At 40.0% G+C, this 20,714-nt stretch overlaps 1 protein-coding gene across 5 annotated transcripts; it reads right to left on the bottom strand.

Moving 5' to 3' along the window:
• Positions 1 to 1,886: 1,886 nt before the first annotated feature.
• Positions 1,887 to 18,488, bottom strand: BZW1 (basic leucine zipper and W2 domains 1). Of its 5 annotated transcripts, none has more exons than XM_025893863.2 (13): positions 18,319 to 18,488; positions 17,148 to 17,221; positions 15,196 to 15,372; positions 13,462 to 13,556; positions 12,456 to 12,521; positions 11,717 to 11,852; positions 10,775 to 10,884; positions 10,458 to 10,628; positions 9,856 to 10,002; positions 9,011 to 9,149; positions 7,134 to 7,256; positions 6,712 to 6,735; positions 1,887 to 2,112 (listed from the first exon to the last, which is right to left on the bottom strand). In XM_025893863.2, the coding sequence occupies exons 2-13, from the start codon at positions 17,209 to 17,211 to the stop codon at positions 1,913 to 1,915; spliced, it is 1,452 nt and encodes a 483-aa protein (XP_025749648.2). In that variant the 5' UTR covers positions 17,212 to 17,221; positions 18,319 to 18,488; the 3' UTR covers positions 1,887 to 1,912. The 5 variants fall into 5 exon arrangements, with proteins under 5 accessions (XP_025749648.2, XP_073736373.1, XP_025749641.2 ...); XM_073880272.1 differs by lacking the exon at positions 18,319 to 18,488 and adding an exon at positions 18,035 to 18,267; XM_025893856.2 differs by lacking the exon at positions 18,319 to 18,488 and adding an exon at positions 17,822 to 17,922.
• Between the last annotated feature and the right edge of the window lie 2,226 nt (positions 18,489 to 20,714).

Raw genomic sequence — 20,714 nt, forward strand, 5'->3', positions numbered from 1 at the left:
TTAATACAGTGCTCTTACTCTTACCATATCCACCAGTCCATAGGCCCCACCTCTTTTCCCTAACTTTTTTCTGCAGATGGTAAACCTGTTTTCTGCTGTTTAAGGGCAGTCACCTGGCGGTGTAAGTTAAGGGGAGCACACAGAGAAGGTGGCTACTCCTTTTAGACTCCAATAGTCTCATCTGTTTTCAGCCCTGCTCCTTGCCTTAAAAGAAACCAGTGCCCCCAGCTTCTGAGACTTCCCTTGGTCCTGTAGTATTGATCTAAGTTATGGCTGGCTCTCCGCTGCACTGCAGGGGCTTAGCAGAACAGAGAAAGCTAAAGCCACACCAGTTGGTCACCTATCCGCTTGCTTTCTTTCAACATGGATTATCTGTCATCTACCATCGACACTTTGTGGGTTTCTAAGTTTTACATGGTTATTCGAATGGACATTGACTGGGTACTTGACCACACTCACAAAACATGGCTTCCGTTCTTGCTACTGGGCCATGAGGATTTCAGTTCATCTTGTGTCTCTTTCTACAGTGGCTAAGGCAAGCATGGTGGCTTTTGGGACTTTCATTACCTTCTACTAGTTCAAATCAAACAAGAAACCTGGATTCAGGGCTTTAGTAGTGTCAGTAGCTTTTTGCTCTAACAAGAACAGCCACAGTTCACGGACTGATTATTAGGACAGGACTGTTTTAAGTACCTTCCTTTCATTTTAAGTATTTTATTGTGAACTTCCCAACCACTCCATGAGATAGGCATCATTCAACCACTGTAATTCTTATTTTATAGATGCAGAAAACAAGGCTCAGAGGTTGAACTCTTTGCCCAGTGACACAGCGAGTAGCTGAGTATCTTTCTCCAACGTTTCACGTAGGCACGTACAGTCTGTTTTGTTCAATGTTAGGGCGTACAAACCGTATTTTTTGGAAGTGTAATTTGTCTCCCATGGTTTTAATCATTTACAGATTATGTAACCTTTGAAACCAGACACTCCGACTTGCCAGCACCTACCGTGTCCTTGGTTTTGCACTCACCCCACTCTTGATTACCTGTCTCCTCCTGTAAACCTGAATTTTGGTATCCAATTCTGTTTATTACCATAGTGCTAAAACTCAGCAGAGCATCGGACAACATGCATCTACAATTTGTTGGCTGACAGGTTCTTCTACTTTGGTCACTTGTCATAGACATCCTCACCACAGGACAGACGTATCTCGGATTTAACCTTGGGCTAAGTTGCTTCTAAATATTTACCTATTTCTAATTCACAGAACCTTGTGCTTGCAACAACCCCTCGTTTTTCATATCCTCAACTTCAGTATTCTGACTAAACCCAGGAAGTAATATTGTGCAAGTTCTCACTTCTCCACTTACCTAGTATTTAATGCTTGCTACCTGACAAGTACTATTACATGCTAGGCATATAGGGGTGAATGACAAAAAGGCGGATTAAGCTAAAGAATTAATCATGCAGGTCTCTCCTGGCAAAAAGGTCTTAAACTGTTTTACTTGCATTCAGAGACTACTCTGTTAATAGATGCCGGTGGCCTGAATTAGAGTGGTGGCACTGGAGCTGGGAGTTGAAATGGACAGAACTTGACCCATCAGACGGGAGGGCTGAAAGGGAAGTGAGCTGAAACTTTCCAGGGCGGGTAGATGGCACTTTTATGAAGTGAAACACTGAATATTTTTTGACCGTTTGGATGAGTCTGAAGTATATGTGAGCCAAACAAAAGCAAAAGCGGCCTGAAAAAAAAAGTTCTCTGGAGGCACAGGCCTTCTGATGGTATTTAAAACACCAAGGGAAAACCGAAAGGACCAAGACGAGAACTGGAGCCACAGCCAACTCCAGTGCGTCAAGGTTATTAGAACAACCAATGCAACAGTCATTGCTTCTCTCTTTATGTTAACAAGGAGTCTCATGAAATTTTATTCCATTTCAAGGGTACAGACAAGCAGCAGATTTCACAGTTAACACAGAAATAATGCAGCAATGTAATTACTGGTTTGGATGGCTGTACTTGAGGTGGTTCTGAGTGCCAACAACTATCTGGAAGGTCAGCTATCCAGTTTTCTCCGTTCTTCAACTGTTTGCCATGCCGGGGTCCATTACTCCTAACTAGAATGGAAATGAGGTGTATTTACAGAGAAAATATTAAGATGCCAGAGAACACAGAATAGAGGCCTCAGTCTATAATGGGTCTCTTATTTCCCTAATAGGTTAACCTCTAAGTCAACTGCGTAAGCACAGCCTTCGGGATTTCAGCTTTAAAAAATGGTTTAAACTATTTTTGTCCTTAGATATTGTAAGACAGTTACACTGACTGGAAACTCCTGAAACGGAATAGCTCAATTATATTTGATAACTTTGTCACATCCCAAAATCATTGTATACACTTAACGCACAGTTCCCAAGCCTGCCATCAACAGCCATCAACATTCTGTCATCGTTTGAACAAGGTATCGGTCCCTCCAGATAGTCTATGAAACAGAAGACTCAGCAGATTTCTCACCAGTGTTTCCTCATGGCACTAAAGGGGAACCACAAGCAGGTGAGCTTTTCATTTAAGTTTCTTACTAAAAATTACTAAGGTGACAGTGATTGAGTGCATCTGTAAATATCCTCATCCTTTTCTTTTTTTAAAGATTTTTATCTGAGAGAGAGAATGAGAGAGAGAGAGAGCGCATGAGAGGGGGAGGGTCAGGGGGAGAAGCAAGCAGGCTCCCCGCCGAGCAGGGAGCCCGACGCGGGACTCGATCCCAGGACTCCAGGATCATGACCTGAGCCGAAGGCAGTCGCTTAACCAACTGAGCCACCCAGGCGCCCTCCTCATCCTTTTTTCAATTCATTAAGAGGTGAGACTATGCTCCTAGAATGAGAAAAAATTATTTTTAAGTGCATGGAAAATAAAAGATTGAACTTGCCAAGTCAACCAGAGAAAGACAATTATCATATGGTCTCTCTCACTCATATGTGGAATTGAGGAAACAAACGGGATCATAGAGGAAGAGAGGAAAAAAGACGAAACCAGAGAGAGAGACAAACCGTTAAGAGACTCTTAGAGGAAACAAACTGAGGGCTGCTAAAGGGGATGGGGGACGGGGTAACTGGGTGATGGGCATGTGTTGTAATGAGCACTGGGTGTTACGTAAGACTGATGAATCACTGACCTCTACCTCTGAAACCAATACATTATGCTGTATTGTATAACTAACTGAATTTAAATAAAAGAGATTAAAAAAAGGATTGGATTTGATATGGCTGCTCACTGCCCAGTTAAACAGGGAGAAAAAGTTGGGAAGCCTTTCTAATCCACATTGTTGTCATACAATTATGCATGACTGGGTTTAGACACAAATCTACTGCAATTCATTTTTAAACAAAAGCCAATTATAAATTCATTATTTTGAAGTCAAAAGTACTTATATCTTTTAGAGTCCACTTAAATAAAGCCTACTGAAAAACTTATATTTTAAACCTTTAGGCCTCAGGTAGGCTGGTGAATAGAAACACCTTCTATCAATACTAAAGGACAAATACTTTACATAAAAAAAAAAAAACCATAGCAAGGCAATTTACCAGAATTCCCAGAAATGCTTAGCCTACTTTACATGGTACCTGTAAATAGCGTCTGAGGAAAATTTTCACAAAGGTAGTTCAGTAGTCCAAGTGATAATGAACACTAAAATGTTGGCATGTTACACTTAAAGCCAACCAATATTTGTCAGTTCCCAATCTCCTGTAAAGTTTCATTAGTAAAATTTCAATACCATTATCCATGTGTTATGTCTAACAACTTTAAACCATTCACCTAGGATTTTAATTGATTTTTATAGATTGGAAGGATCCCAAATGATTCCACTTATGATACATTTACAATCAAGAACCTGTTAAGACCTTCAAAGCCAATGGGGAATGATATGTCTGTTGTCTATGGTGGGCTGGAGTGTAAAGCCCAACTGTTAAGACCGGCAGAAAAAAAATACTATCTCAGGATATGGATACACGTAAAGATATGTTTGCCAATGCAAAGGTCTAACATTAGGTACCCTCCTCTTTAAAAAAAGATATATTAGGTCATGCATTCACAATAGGGGTGATGTCACTGCCAAGTGGGACCAAAAACAAAAAACATAAAAATCACCCTTACTCTTTTTCATGTATAAAGCAGATACATCTCTCAGTCACATGCATTTCCTCTCACCTCCATCACTATGCTATGTCCAAATATGCTGTGGCATTTTTGGTATTTGGAATTTTCTAAGAACAGAGTAATAAATATCTCTAGGACAATACTCCCAGAATAATTAAGAAACCTATGATCAGCTCTAAACACATATTTAATTATGGCACCTAAGGAGACTTACCCTTAGAAACCAACACCAAGTTTGGAAAATCAACTAACATTTATCCAATCATAATTAGAAGTACAATTTTAACATCTAGATTAAGCATTACATATTTGAGGCCTTAGGTGGGCACTGGCAGCTGAGTTCCAAAATTACCACTTAAAATTCAAAATGAAAATCTGCAGTCTTTAGGAAGCATTCCCTTTCTTTACACTATACTGTCACAGGTGACTTATCCATTTACTATAATACTGAGGTAAGTAAATACTACTTTGTCATTATGAAGAAAAAAACTACGATCAAAGATCATAATGTAGTTCTGGAAGACTACACACTCTTTCACTATACACAGTATATAATAAAATAGGGTACACTTTGTATGACAGTAACATGCAATGGTTTGGCTGTAGAAATAGTAAATGTAGTTTCCACTACATCAGAATTCTGTGCGGGTGTTTACGGTTTGGGGGTCCTAAGGATGAGGAGTTATTCAATGCTTACACAGTAAAGACGTCTGAACGCGTAACATACAGCTACTCCTAGGTATTGACATGGGATATATAAAAAAAATTAAAGAAGACTGTCCTATAACCTAAGTGTAAGGATGGACTTTATTTTTTAAAAAAAGTCTTTTGAGGACTACAAATTACAAAGTAAAAGCAGATCACTATGTAGAAACCTAGTGAATACATTTTGCCTGTGCATGAAAACTTTATCAAAATTATTCATTTAACAATTTCACCCCATTCACAATGGTATCAGTTATAATGTTCTTCATAAGGTTATATATTACATGTTATTCCCTCAAGATGAACTTTTAAACACCAAATTCTTGGCTCATAAGAATGGCACCTTTGAAAGGGGCAATTTCCATTCAGTCTCTGGTGGCATTATTCCAAGCTAGTTTCTTTCATCAAGAAAAAAAAACACCTTTCAAAATGTTCACTTTTAACATGATGTCTCTCCACCAAAGTGGTCGTATTTGTTTTCTAATGACTACATATATATATATATGTATATATATATAAAATATATATATGGGTAGCAGCAAGAAAAGAAAAATGGAAATTAAAAGGCAGCCATTAAGATAAATGGATCAATTGTATAGAAGATATTTGGCTCATGGCAATTTAAAAAGATGGCAACTCAGGTATGTTAATAGCCAGGTGCCTGAGCTGTGAGTATGTTAAGGGAATGAAGCTGATCCAGTATGATCAAGTGGGAATATATTACCATTGCACTTCATTCTTTACAACAAATACTCTAAGCCAAGAGGAAATGAGTTACATTTAGAGTCTCAATTAGAACATGCTGACCACTTAGTATTTAACAACTTACTGGGGTTAGTATAGTCATTTCCTTTACTCGCACTATTTTTATTTATTTTTTTAAAAAGTAATCTCTACACCCAATGTGGGGCTTGAACTCATGACCCCGAAATCAAGAGTCAAATGCTCTACCAACTGAGCCAGCTAGGCACCCCTAACTCACACTCTTTTGAATCCTTTCCTTTCAATCGAAGTGCATGACAAGTGTGAAATACTTTAAATGACAAGATTTTCCTAAGGTACATTTGAAAATGGTTGTAATGAAAAGAATATCCACCTGTTTTGCCTGGAAAGATACAAACTGAATGCAGAAGTTTCTCAACGGGAAAAAGCTCAACTTTCTTCTTCCCACAACCTCTGCCTCATACAATTTCCCAAAGAACTCACTCTTAAGCTTGTTCTCAATGGCTTTACTAACGAATGAAAACCAGAGAACAACCAACCAAGCTCAAGGACATCAGGGGTTAAAAATGCAAGAAAATATCAACATGCAAGCAATGGTCCAAATACTCAAGATTCATGTTAATGAATTCAATTACTGTATATGAGATTCTCATTGATGAGCAGGGCTTTGGGCATACCAAATTATCACACAAATCATTGCCTTTTGAGACTTTGGATACTTTTACAGTTTAATTTGCAAACAGAATTTTTATAACAAATTATTTTTAACCAAATCATATCTTGAAAACTGTTTGTATAGAAAACCCAGGGAATAAAGTGAACTGTTCATTGTGGAAGGCCTTAAATTACATTATTACAGTAGAAAATACAGGAGGTAGAAGATAACTGAAAAGACTAATGCAACATTAGATTCAAATCTATAGCTCCTGTAGCTACTTAAAACATGGTTTTAGAAACTAAACCCAACATTTCCAGTAACCATAGAAACAGTTAAAATAAAATTTGCCATGAAAGCCCTTATATCATGCTTGATATAGGGAGGTAGGAAGATGTAAGAACCAGGACACATGAGACATGACATTTTATCTACAACTCCTGTTTGCTTTACTGAGGGTGTAGTTTCAAAATTCAGTCACCTTCTTCAGCTTCAGACTCAGATTCTAGAAAAGGGGAAAAATGCAGTCAAGCATTATATAAATATCAGAAAGCAGAAGTTCCCATTTATAACTTTGAAGCTCTTTATTACAATTAAGTAATTATATTAATAATCCCCTACTTATGAGGGGAATATTCAAAAGCCTTCATTTGTAAACCTAGTATTTACTAAATAGTCTTAAAATTTTCAATTTCCCTTGTAAGTATGTTAGTATATTGGTCAAGCCAAAGTCAAGTTCTCTCCACCTGTCTTAAAGCAAATGAATATTTGCAGGTTTGTCACGAACAAAAATCTGTACTCAAGGTACAAAATGGTATCTCAAAAACGGTAGCACATTGTATGGCCGCATTAAAATTAGTTCTCGGGCTTTACCAAACAAACTGCACTAAGGAAAAGACTTACCTTCTTCAGCATTTTTGAGCCATTCTACAAACTTTTTCATTTGCTCAAGGAAGACACTTTTCCCCTTTGCAACATGTGCATCTTTATACCACTTCAGAATGGGCTCTTCACTCAGGACTTCAGCTATAAAGAGAGCAATCATTACATTTGGGAGTTTTCAGGCAGTCAGAAGCCATCTAACGTGCAAATGCCTGCATGGCGAAAAAAAGCCTACTGAAAAGTTAGGTATGAACAATTACTGTATTCAAAACACTCAACTGGTTTCTTCAATTTTTAAAGGCAAGCCCTCTATTAAGAAATGCTTTATCAGGGGTGCCTGGGTGGCTCAGTCGTTAAGCATCTGCCTTCGGCTCAGGTCATGATCCCAGGGTCCTGGGATCAAGCCCCGCATCAGGCTCCCTGCTCTGCGGGAAGCCTGCTTCTCCCTCTCCCACTCCCCCCGCTTATGTTCCCTCTCTCGCTGGTCTCTGTCAAATAAAATCTTAAAAAAAAAAAAAATTGCTTTATCAACTTGTTGCCAACATATGACCTGCAACTAGGAAAAACACTTATTAAACCAGTGATTCTCTCAACTGAAGGCAATTTATACCCCCCTTTGCTGGGACATCTGACAATGTTTAGAGACATTCTTGGCTGTTACACTGGGGAGATATGCTACTCAACACTCTACAATGCACAGGACTGTTACCAACTAGAGTTAAATGGCCCAAAATACCAGTTGTACCAAGGTAGAGAAACGTTGCGATAAACTATCAGGGATACGCAATAAATGACCAGGGATATCTGACGGATTACATTAAAATTTTTAGGTGTGAAAATGGTACTGTGGTTTTACTAAAAACAAAAAAAAGTCCATGTACTTTATAAACCCATACTTTTGAAAAATTAAAGGTTTCTAGGATTTGTTTACAAATAATTAAAGTGGGAGGAGGATGCAAATGGGGGTACACTTTCAAGAAACCTAACTATAACCAAAGCATGGAGTACTTACTTAGGAGTTCATTACCCTATTCTTTCTTAAAAACAAAAAATTCTGGAGATGGGGACATAGACCTCTGTTCTAAGTTTAGAATATAGGAACCATCAAAATCATTTATGTAAACTAGGTCATGGAAATAATACGTGTGCACACAAACTACACTTACTGGGGTCAAACTGGTCTGATTTATGCAGAATCGAAGAAAACATTACTAACAACCATAGTAAACTAAATATTGCAATGGACTCTCTCCCAACAAAGTCCTTACCTTTCTTAACCACTTCAGACCAGTTTTCTGAAATAGGATCACAGAAAAGAGAATAACTGAAACAGGTTTTATAATAAGCACTGTGAACTGGTCTTAAAATACAAGTAAAAGTCTACTTTGGGTAATGGGGTAGGATGAAGGGAAGTCAACTTGTCATGGGCCAAAGACTAGAGAGATTTGGAGACTACGTCTGGGGAAGAGAACTGGTAGAGAATGGGAGGTGAAGTATGAGGCCACATCAAGAAGATTTTAGGTTTTAACTTAATATGATTTAGAGATGTTTTGATATTAATGGACTAAAAAATACCCAATTTAATTAGAAACAATTTTGTCCTATGATTAGAGTAAAATATTTCATGGAGCTGATGTTCAGACAACTATTCCTTGGAATTATTAGGGAGTATTCTAGGATTTTTTTTTTTTTTTAAGAATTTATTTGAGAGAGAGAGAGAGGAGGGTGCGGGGGGGGGAGGAGAGAGAGAAGCAGACTCCCTGCTGAGTGTGGAGCCCCACAGGGGACTCAATCCCAGGACCCTGAGATCAGGATCCAAGCCGAAGTTAGACATTTAACTGACTGAGCCACCCAGACGCCCCTAGGATTTTTATCACCAAATTTAAAATTTAAATTACCTTTATAAAAAAGCACCACGATTTTCTGGAAGGCTTTCATGAAATGAATGTTGTCATAGCAATACTCCTGAATCTTCAGTAACAGAGTCAGCTCAGACTGACCTTGAGTAGTAAAGGCAGCAAGTAGAGGGCTGTATTGCTTTTAAAGGGAAAGGAGAAAAAGTCTTGTCATTTATTATAATGACCCTCCATTCCAAAATTCCTAAAATACAAAACAGACCTTTTAAAATCACTGTGAATTATATTCCATGTAGTGGAAACTAAAACAAACAAATAAATAAAACAAAACAGAAGAATCTACTAAGCATCTAAGTCAAATAAGCAATACTGCACCAGGGATTCCAGACAACTGTCAATACGATGTTAGTAATTTAGAGAATAAAAAAGGAGTGCTCTTATTTTCCAATATTCCCTCAAAAGCAAACACCAAATTGCAGGCATATGCTATTTTTAAATGTGTATTTGTTTTTTTAAAATTTTATTGTTATGTTAATCACCATACATTACATCACTAGTTTTTGATGTAGTGTTCCATGACTCATTGTTTGTGCATAACACCCAGTGCTCCACACAGAATGTGCCCTCCTTAATACCCATCACCAGGCTAACCCATCCCCCCACTCCCCTTAAACGTGTATTTGTTTTTAACCTGTGAACCAAAGAAAGGTGAAGTCAGACTTTTTAAAAGATTATCAATAGTTTATAACTATCACAAATAGTTATTTGTCTACTCACTGGTGGTTATCCCCAGGAACCACAGGATGTGATACATCCTCTAAGTACAGTAACACCTCACTTATCCCCACTAAAAAGCAGAATGTTTTGCAAAGGCGTAGTTCTAATACCTTCAAGTGCTTGATGGCTTGCTCTGCTACAAGCTCTTCCTTTTTGTTCCATTCCACGGTGCTCATTACGCTGGACCAGACTATTCCAATGACAACGGGTTCTGGGATGTTGTTTTTTTTCATCTCCTCCTTGACATACAAAATTATCTGCAAAAAGATCGATTTTAGTAAAAGAAATCAATTTTGGTATGTACACTCTACACATCAAACTCAGACCTTTTACAAAAACGTAAAACCACCTTTCCATGCAATTGGCAATGACCACATGTGTGCCACATGTGATCAGAGAACTTTTAGAACTGGAAGGGATGGGCCTGTAGTCCAAACCTTAATTTACACACAGGCAAACTGGCTAGGAAAGGACGGAGATGGAAACAGATGATCTACCCACTGGCTTGCACCCTACAAAATCCCCAAGCATTTCAATTTCTGGGCACTAATAAAAGCACGAAATATGAAAAATGACGAAAAGCCCCAGCATAACATCCTATAGCTATTAATTAAAACCCACTCTGGTGAAATACTTTAAAACTAGTCAAGCGAATAAACATTTTCTTAGCCAGAAAGAAATCATTAAGATGGTTTAAACAAAAATATCTTACATCCTTAAATGGATCACCACGGGACATCTGTTCCTGAAGTTCTTTCTGGAGTTCCTTTCGAGCTCCTATGGTTTGCTGATTTCGAACATATTCTGAAAGTTCTTTCAAGCCTGCCTCAGTAAAATACTTAGTGAAGTGTTCAACGCTTTGTTTATTGGCAGGAAAAAGTTCCTGAAAGGAGAATTTAATCTGGTTAAACGGTCTTTAATCCTATCAAGAAAAACACCTCCTCTCTCTTCACAAATTAGAATAATGAGAAAATTCCCTTGTTACACCAAGTGTTGGCAAGAATGGGAAGAATGAAACAAATTACAAACCATCAGTCTGTTATCCATGCTGACTTTCCGAAGACTTGCAGCTACTGCATTGATATCTTTTTCATTTATCCATGATTTAAAGAGCTTTACAGCAAAAGCTGCTGAAACCCCTGTAGAACAAGAGAGCTTACTTAACAGAAGTGTAAGTGGATTTCAACCACTCTTATCTCATTTCAACCACACAGAATTACTTACTTTATCCCTAAACTTCCTTCTGCCACTAAGCTGCTTACCATTTCACTCCCAATTTCTCTCTTTTATCATTTGTTAGTTATGTATTTTAGTCGTTAAACTGCCTTTGAAATGTGTAAAATGAGGGTAATAGTACTGACACTCAGACAGGGTCATTGTGGGAAATAAGGCACATTAAGTACTTAGTACTCTAGTTGAAAAAAAGTTAGTTTCTGGAGCGCCTGGGTGGCTCAGTCGTTAAGGGTCTGCCTTCGGCTCAGGTCATGATCCCAGGATCCTGGGATCGAGCCCCGCATCGGGCTCCCTGCTCAGTGGGAAGCCTGCTTCTCCCTTTCCCAAATAAATATAAATATAAATAAAATCTTAAAAAAATTTTTTTAAATAAAAAAAGTTAGTTTTTTAACTGTAGAGAATTATTTAACTATGAAAATGACAACAGGGACCTTATTTTCTTTTTGGCTCAATATTTCCCCCAACCGGAATTATTATTTCTGGGTTTCCCTCCCACTTCTTTTTATGTTATAACCACATTTTGTCTGAGCTTTGGGTATCTGCTGTATGCCTAAAGATAGCCAAAGGTATACATGAAATATCTAATGAATTTTATTAAATTTAAGGATAGTTAAGAAAACTATCACACAGCTGTATCTACATAACCTATATCCTAGCTTTTGTATCAGTTCACATCTTTCATGCTCTTATCTATCCCCTCAGCCAAGGAAAGACAACTCTTTACTAAAGGTTGATTACCTTCTTTAACCAAATTCTCATTATAAAGGCTATTAAGAATGGATGCATTAAGTGTTCCATTAGCCAGAAGAACACCAGTCAACATAGCCAGCTTGTTCCTCTCCGACTCTGAAAAGCCCTTTAAGAACAGCAGCAGCTATAAAAGTAAATAATTAAAAGTTAAAAGAGCAATTACATTACATAAAGAGAAGCAGTAAGGCAAACTATATTGGTTAAAAGTGTGGGCTCTGGGCTAACCATCCAAATTTGTATCTCAGTTGTAATAGTAGCTGAGTGATCCTGGGAAAGTTACTTAACTCTGTGCCTCAGTTTCCTCATAAGTAAATGTGGATAATAAAACTTGCCTCATAGGGTTTTTGTATTAAATGAGTTAATAACTACAATGGTGCCTGAAACGTGATGTTATTATTACATTACTAGATTTTTTGGTCTGCCTATATACAGAATACCTAAGACTCCAATAACAAGTATGTTAAATTTCTTTCTCAATATGCTTAGCTCTGATCCTCTACCCCCTATCTTGAACAGACCCCATTTTGATCTTTAGCCTTTTGTCACTTGTTTGGACACAAAGCTAAGAAATATTATATAACAAATTAAACTAAATGATATACTCCCAAACCACATTTCAGGCCTATGTAAACAGCTAATCATTTCAAACCTGTGGCAGTATTAAGATACAATGTTCTCCTCTTTGACCCCAACCTTTTGTTTCCATAAAGCATACTGTTCTTCATACCTTTTTTACTTCATCTTCAAAACCTTTCTCCAGGTATTTGTAGCGCCTGATTAACTTGTTAAAAACCTATTAAGAACAGTGAAGGAATTTAATAATTTCATAACTACAGATGCCAGATTCCTAAAAGATCTGAGTATCTCATAGTATCTTTTTAAAACATCAAAGTAAACCTTCCACTGGATGAGTTTACAAGCTGTTAAAGCCAGCTTAGGAAGAGTCTGTCAACTCCCAAACCCTACAATATACCGATCTTAACACTTAAGCCACCCCACAATAGATTTTTATTGCCAAATGTTAAAGCAAGGACTAATCATTGCTCAAATACAAGTCATTTACCCATTTTTTTTTTTTTAGTCATTTACCCATTTGTAGGATATTAACAGAGTAAGATCACAGAATATGGTTCTACTTTCCTAATGACACAGACAACAAATATCTAGGCTAGATACACTTGAATTCTTTGCTTACAATGACACAAACCTAACTATGTACGAAACCTTCAAATGAAATTTTGATTGGTAAGCTAATCTGCCTATAACCCATTCATCTTTAAGAAGTTATATGCAGGGGTGCCTGGGTGGCTCAGTCAGTTAAGTGTCTGACTTTGGCTCAGGTCATGATCTCAGGGTCCTGGGACTGAGCCCCTGCCTGTCCCTCTGCCCCTCCCCCTGCTCATACTCTCTCTCTCAAATAAATAAAATCTTAAAAGAAAAGTTATATGCAGAATAATTCTATGATGCAAATCATGACAAGGATATGATTTTCCTTTTCAGCTTGAGGTTTCTCTTAAAAATGGACTAACTCCAAAGGAACAAGTAGGAAAATAACTAATTCAATCTTTTCTGCTTTGTTTTCCTTAACCCATTTCATTATACTGCACCCAAAAGTATCTCTAAATCTTCAGTTCTAATTCCTTCAACTTTCCACCCACAACCTCTTAAAAGTAGACTATTCCTATTCAGATGGATAGCAGCTAACTGAAATAAATATGTAAAATCTCATTTACCTGAGCAAATGCTTGCATGGTCTCTAGGTCTTCTTGTGCTGCGAACACACAGACATCTGTACGCATCATGTCATCTGCCAGTGTACCACCTGGGGCTAGGGTATATTTTACAAAAAATTTGCAGTGACATTTAAAATTAGTAATTGTTTCCATCTTACTTTCTGTAAGGATTCCCATTATAAAATGAAACGATAAAAATTCTAAAAGATGACCTGAAAGCAAATTCAGTATCTTAGTAGGAACATGGCTAGTTGGTTCAGTATGTGTGAAAAAAGTGAAACAATTTAAGGGAATAACCCCCTTAAGCAATCCAATTAAACTTGCTGTACTAACCATTCAATAGTATCAAATCTGTCACACAAGTGGAGATGTTGAGTTGGTTTTGATAATGTAACTTTTCATACAGAAAACAACCCTTCAAGTTGCCAAAGAGGCTGGGCTATAAAAACCTACAAGTTAGAGACTTTATGTTTTACATACATTTGTACATATTTATGGATAAAGTGATGTTTGATATACACTTTGAAATCTGGGGAGACGGATGAAGTCAGTGGGGACACAACCAGACTAAGACCATTGACAATTACTGAAGCTGGGTAATAGACAAGAAGTTTGTTTCACTATTCTCTCTAGGGTATCTTCAAAAATTTCCTTAGTAAAGGTTTTAAAAAAAGAATTTTAAAAGAAGGCTTATTGATAATACTGTAACTAGAAAATGGATTTTTCTTACTATAAACTGGTAATGCAGTGGGAAGGAAATACTCATTGGACTAGGCATTAGAACATAGGAACATTCCTTGGTTCTACCACTGAGTAATTATTTGCATGTGAGTCACTAAAACCTCTCTAAGCCTCTACCCTGCAAGCTTACAAATAGAGTTCTGATTCTATCAGCCTGGCTGTGAGGGTCAATAGTTATCACTGTGAAAACATTTTGAAATATCTTAAAGAGCTATGGAAATGAGATTGCCATCATCATTTGAATATATATAGCTAAACGGCACATTCTCTTAAGATACCCTGAGCTGCTGAGGGTGGAGGTAGAAGTTAAGTTAGAGCAGTGCTGTGCAAGAGAAACAGAATGTGAGCCACATGATGTAATTTCCTATCGTCTAGGAACTTTATTAAGAATATTAAAAATAAAAAGTGTAATTTTAATATACTCTAACCCCACATATCAAAAATATTGATTTTAACATTTCAGTATTCAAAATATTATTGAGAGGTCTTAACATTCTTTTTTCTATTAAGTCTTTAAAATCCAGTGTATATTTGACACTTATCGCACCTCTCAATTTAAGTAGCCACATTCCACGTGATTGATAGCCACATGTGGGTAGTGGCTGATGTATTCAAGAGCGCAGTATTAGTCCTTAGGCATACAGAGGTAGTATTTCATAAGACAGAAGAGGTAAGGGTTTCTCCATTAACTAAGAGTGTTCAAACACAACCTGGAATAATTATTGACTGGGGATGTATTAAGGACATAAGTATCAGAAAAGCCATCCCCAAGTGTTACGGTTTTGTAACAGATTTCAACTATAAAGCTAGACAAGGCACAAGGCAAGATAATTTGCTAAGTTACTATGATCTGGGAGGAAAAAATATGGAAAAATCCCAAAGAGGTAAAAAGCCAAAAACAAAGCCATCCCAATTTGACAGGACTGTCAAATAGTTCATATTCTGGATTCCACATAATCTCTATACGTTACACCTCCCACAAAACCCACTTACCCAGCATTCCGCCGGCCACCAGAATGTCAAAGAGTGTTTCTGCATATCGGCGGTAATCAAGTTTTGCTCCAGAAGCATCAAGAAACTTTGCTACTGCTTCCAAATCAGTACCAGTTTCAGTTAAGCCTTGAATAATACAGTCTTGAAACTGAGTAGGGTCAAACCTCTCTTTTTCATCTGGGGGGAAAACCCCACAACATTTAGTTTAAAAGGCTTACCAAAATGCCACAAAACCACCACCTTATGAAAAGGGTAAGTACTGAATAAATTAACCACATTTAGCACAATCTCATTTATTTCAACAGCTGGAAAACACAAACACAAGAAAAGACCTAACCATACACTCTCCGCAAATGCAAGGCACGACTGCCTAGTCACAAGAATTGTGTGGCTTTTTTTCCCACTATTTTTTTTACATAAGTCTCATAAACGAGTTAAATGAGCTAGTGTGTTCCTACGGCCAGGAGACAATTTCTACCCTGAATGCTCTCCTACTGCCTCTGGGCTTTTCTGAAATTTAGGACATCCTCTAAATTTCAGGTAAATTTTTTTCTTGAGTGAAATTTTGTCCAAACACTGGAACTCTTCATTCTTTTCTTTAAATGCCCATAACACTTTCTATGTTGTTGTTGTTGTTGTTTTTTAAATCATTCATTTGGTACTTAACAGTGCCTTACACACATATCCAGCCTTTCCTGAGGTGCTATCACACACTCCATGACAGGGTTTGACTTCCCTATCTAGGTTAGATGCTATCTTAATTTTCACACAGCACCAGAGTGATCAATTCCTCCCTGCTTGTCCAGGACTTTCCTGTTTTAGCACTGAAAAGCCTATGTCCTGCGAACTGTGTTCAGTCCCAGACAAATTCGGATGATTGTTCATGCTACCCAGAACCCCATCATCAAAACTAGGAGGGCATGAGTGATCTCAATCTGGAACTGGGGAAGTGACAGCTCTTTCTGATGCCAGTAACAATAAAATTACTTGACACTACCACATACGCAAGAGGATACAGACTTCCCCCATCACTGCTGAAATGCTCTGGTTTCCAACTTCTGTTCCTCCTCTTGAGGAAATTTACTAGGTTAAATCTAAAAAAATTCGTGAAGGCTAGAATCGAATCTTCTTCAGTCTCCCCACTACAAGAGGGCAGTCTATGATCAGGGATTACAAGACTCTGTAAATACACATCTCAAAGTGTTTGTTACCCAGGGCAGAGAAATAATTTATAACCAGTAGCTGACCCAGTTCTATTTCCTCAAAATTTCCTGTAAAATACGGTCAGTATGTGTTTTTGAGCAATAACACTTAAAGATTTTGGGGAAAGTATTAAGCCCAATACAAAATATACCTGAGACCACATCTCATTTAACTTTGTATCACTAGTATAGTGCCTTGCTACAGAATTAAATATTCACCTAACCACCCACTAAGAGAAGCAGTTAACATAATCCTAGTACTTTTCTTACTAAGTCTGTGAGAAATATTTAATTTCAAAGGATATTACAGTGTGAACTCTGTTCCATAATTAACTTCCATGCATAAGGTCTGGTTTTTCTCTCACAAACCTTCACAAAGTTTGGGAGGAATTAGCAATCACATTAGGAGCTCTCCTTTCATAAGTTAACTTTTTCCCTCAACCATAAGTCTGCTTGAATAAAACTCAGCTAGTGAAAATGCACTCCATACTTAAAAAAATGTACTTTAGCAATAAAAAGACCATTCAGTAACCTGCTTAAAGATATATATGTTGATACTAAAAACTAAAGGCTTAGAAAAACAGTAGAAATATTAAGGATATTATCTGAAATGGCAGTGAACTAGAAATTCAAGTTCCTTTCTGGTATTTTCTCTTAAAGTTTACTATTAAGAGAGTGCCTGCCAGAGAAACCAAGATATAAAAGTTATTCTGGAAGTTTGAAGAGAGATATTAAAACATAAATATTTACCTCTTTTTCTGGTTTTAAAACGCTGGCCTGATAGCGTTGGCTTTTGCTGCTTTTGATTATTCATAAAAGACACCCTAAGAAAAGAAAAATAAGGCCTTAATTACCTTTGCCTGAATTAAATGTAACTTCAAACCTGCATTTCTCCCTACAAGAAACCCTTTAAAGATGTGGTGCACACTTTTTTAAATGGCTTTACAGCTCCATAGTGACCGGTGGCAAATCACCCATCATAAACATAATTGTTTGGTTTCCTCCTTGTTCCTCTTTAAATTCCCCTACATATTCCACTACTTCTAAGCACCACAGTAGGCTAAAAGAGATTACCACCATAGTCAGGAGGTATCCAAAACGTGTCGGTCCATTTTCCAGACACCGGCAAAGGCGAATCCCTTCTACAGAGGGGCTTATGAGCAGCACCAGCCTACCAAGTCGTGCCTGTGACCGCAGCGGCCGCTTGCACCACTCCAGCCTGCAAAATGAACTGGGAGCCGGCCTAGCCTCCTTTGCCCCATACCCTGCAATCCAAGTCTCCTCCCCGGGCACGTGTCTCCCCCTCCACACCCTTCCTGTGTCTGCCGCTCGAACGCGATAACGCGCCCCCACCCCAGGACCCCCTTGGCCAGCGCGGGGCGCCGTAGGGGCTGCTCCTGGCCCGCAGCCCCTTCCCCACTGACCCCGTTGCCGGCGGTGGTGGCCGCCGCAACGAGCGCACCACAGGAGCCGAGGCGCTTCGCGCCGGGGGCCCCGCCGCCCCGTACATCCGCCCGCCCTCCAGCGAAAGCAGCGGCGGTGGAGGCGGCCGCAGAGGTGGTGGCAGCTCCTCCGCCCCGCCCGCCAGAACCCCCCACGCGTACATCACCCAACAGAGGCCGCAGCGGCTTTGTTACCCAGACGGGGCAGGACGGCAGCGGGGGCCTGCCTCGGCCACTGCCTCGGTCTCCGGTGCCGCAGCGCACACCCGGGCCCCACGTTCCGGCCCGGGCCGCAACCCCTCGACCTCCCTACGGAGGCGGCGGTGGCCCTCGAATCCAGGCCCCGGATCCGGCCTGACCTCATGCGGCGGCCTCCGCTCGGGCCCATTCAAGCCCGGCCGCACCTGACCTGCCACCCGCCCCGTCCGACGACGAGGGGCCACAACCTCGGCCAGGGCCAAGCGGGCGTCGCGCCTCACCGAATTTAAGGCGAAGAGAAAAGAGCCAGAAATCCTCGATGTGGCGGCAACTGTGGCGGTGTCTCCTTTGCGACCGGAACTAACGCGAGGAGGAGGGAAGAGGTGTCACCCCCGCCCCGGCCGGCCTCCTATCGCGAGATTTCTTCCCCTAGCGTCCTCCCCCGCCACCCTCTCTGTCGCGGCCTTGAGCCTCCGCCTTTTCCATTCCGTGGGGTTCGGGGTGGGACAGTAGGAAAGGAGAGGAAGGAGAGTTTTCAAGGCTTCTTTGTTTCTTTATTGGGTTCCAGGTTTTCCGGAAACTTATCCTAGGCTAGCCTCTCTTTTTTCCTTCTCCGCTTCATCCGGCCTCTTAGCACATGGAAGGGTTAGAAGAGCAAATACCCCGCCCCCACCCCCTCCAGTCCTGAAGAAGTTGGACACGTCCGTCCGGAGTCCCTTCCCGTAGACGTTCCCCCCGCCCCCAGGGCAGGAAGTTGAAGTCCCAGGGCCGGTTGCGCTTGGACCCTTCTGGAGCGGTGACTAAGCTTGGCCTAGGGGCGGTCTGCCGACCTGGGCTCCCGCCGGGGCTGGTAGAACTCGCCCAGGTTAAGTCCGAAGCGGGGTGACTTTGCTTTGCGGTGCTGGCGGGGTGGGTCGTGCACTGCCTCTCAGGAGGGAGGGAGATCCAGATGGAGGGGTTCAGAAGAAAATCTGCCCTCCAGCTGTGGCCGCTACTCCTTGCAGTGAGTGGTCTTTGTCGCTCTCCTCTGAGTGTAGTGTTTGCGGGGACCTGGAGAGCATCAGAATCCCCTGAAGGACTTTTTAAAACACAGATTACTCGGTCCCACAAGCACGGATTATGTAGCTCTCTTGTGGGACTCAAAAAATGTGCGTTTCTGACCAGTTCCATGTGATGCTGATGACCCTGGTCTAGGAACTACACTTTGAGAACCACTGAATTAGAGGGCTGGGGATCAGGGTAATGTGTGTGAAAAGCACTGTGGACATTATAAAACTGAACAAATAGCGATGCTATTTGTCTCGCGTTTTTATTCCGTTTGTATTAAGTGGTTTGCCTCTGCATTGTTACTTATCCTCCTACCAAAAAAAAAAACCCAACACCAAAACCCCATAAAATCAGGGTTTGTACCTACAGTCACCTTTCCTGGACTCTGCTTCTCTTCCTTACCAAACATATTGGATAAATTAGTTTGTATTAGTTGATTTATTAATTATCTGACCTCTGCCCCTTTTCCCTCGCAACTTTTTGGAGAATTACTTCTCAGAGTTCTTTCCTGAAATTATTACCAACTCCAGTGATCTTTCAGTCCTCACCGTCCTTTCCTCCTCTGAGCATTTAGGGCATTACCCATCTCCTCAAAACTTTGTTCCAGTTGTCTTGGTTACCTCCCAGATACTCCTTTTTGTGCTCATACCTTATATCTTCCATCATGCTTTCTTACATGACACTCTCCGTAAATTCCTAGGGATTTAACTTTTCAATGAATGCCACACTCTTCTATTGAATCATTAAATATTTGTTGAGTTTAGGCTCTGTGCCCTTCCAGGTTGAGGGAATAGCAGTGGGCAAGTCCTGAGGTAGGAGAAACCTGGCCTGTTGGAGGAACTGAAAGGGGCTAGTGTGACTGGATCTTGGTGGGAGATGGGAGGTCTGTGGGGAGCACAGCTGAGTGGTTAAGAGCCAGATTTCTAAGTCTAAACCTTTCCCCCAAGCTGCAGAGCCCCACTCTCTGGTCTCTCCACTAAATGCCAAACTAAACACTCAGCGCTATTGATTATTCTTCCCCCCACCCCAAAGTTGTTTTTCTCATTTCTTTTTTTTTTTTTTTAAAGATTTTCTTTATTTGAGAGAGAGAATGAGAGAGAGAGAGAGAGAGCATGAATGGGGGGAGGATCAGAGGGAGAAGCCGACTCCCTGCCGAGCAGGGAGCCCGATGCAGGACTCAATCACAGGACTCCAGGATCATGACCTGAGCCGAAGGCAGTCGCTTAACCAACTGAGCCACCCAGGCGCCCATGTTTTTCTCATTTCTGAAGTTCTGTTAAAGATACTATGTTCTACCAATAAAAATAATTGCTACTTTATGTGGCAGGTATATGTGTCATGTATTCTAACACTTCACCTTATTTAATCCTCAAAACTACCTTATGATCTAGACACTATTATTAGCCCCATTTAATAGACTGGAAGACAGGCATGGAGAGGTCAAGAAACTTACTCAAGGTCATAGAACTAGTAAATGGAAAAGCTTGATCTGAACCCAGGCAGTCTGGCTGCACCACTATAGCATTATTGCCCTGCCACCAAGATCTAATTTATCCATTCAACAAATAGTTACAGAGCTAAAGACCACTAGAGATACAGAGGTGACAAGTTAGACCTCTGACTTCACAAA

This window comes from Callorhinus ursinus, unplaced genomic scaffold (genome assembly GCF_003265705.2).
Source record: "Callorhinus ursinus isolate GAN/ISIS: 27379988/994484 unplaced genomic scaffold, GSC_fseal_2.0 scaffold2, whole genome shotgun sequence".
Taxonomy (NCBI): domain Eukaryota; kingdom Metazoa; phylum Chordata; class Mammalia; order Carnivora; family Otariidae; genus Callorhinus; species Callorhinus ursinus.

Bases quoted from the DNA above. Each gene is read 5' to 3' on its own strand.
- BZW1 (XM_025893856.2), bottom strand. From the start codon at position 17,907: ATGTACGGGGCGGCGGGGCCCCCGGCGCGAAGCGCCTCGGCTCCTGTG. The intron at 17,222-17,821 runs GTCAGTGGGGAA...TTCTTTTCTTAG, and splicing joins CCACCACCGCCGGCAACGGG to GGTGTCTTTTATGAATAATC. The intron at 2,113-6,711 runs GTGACTGAATTT...TTTCCATTCTAG, and splicing joins TGAGTCTGAAGCTGAAGAAG to TTAGGAGTAATGGACCCCGG.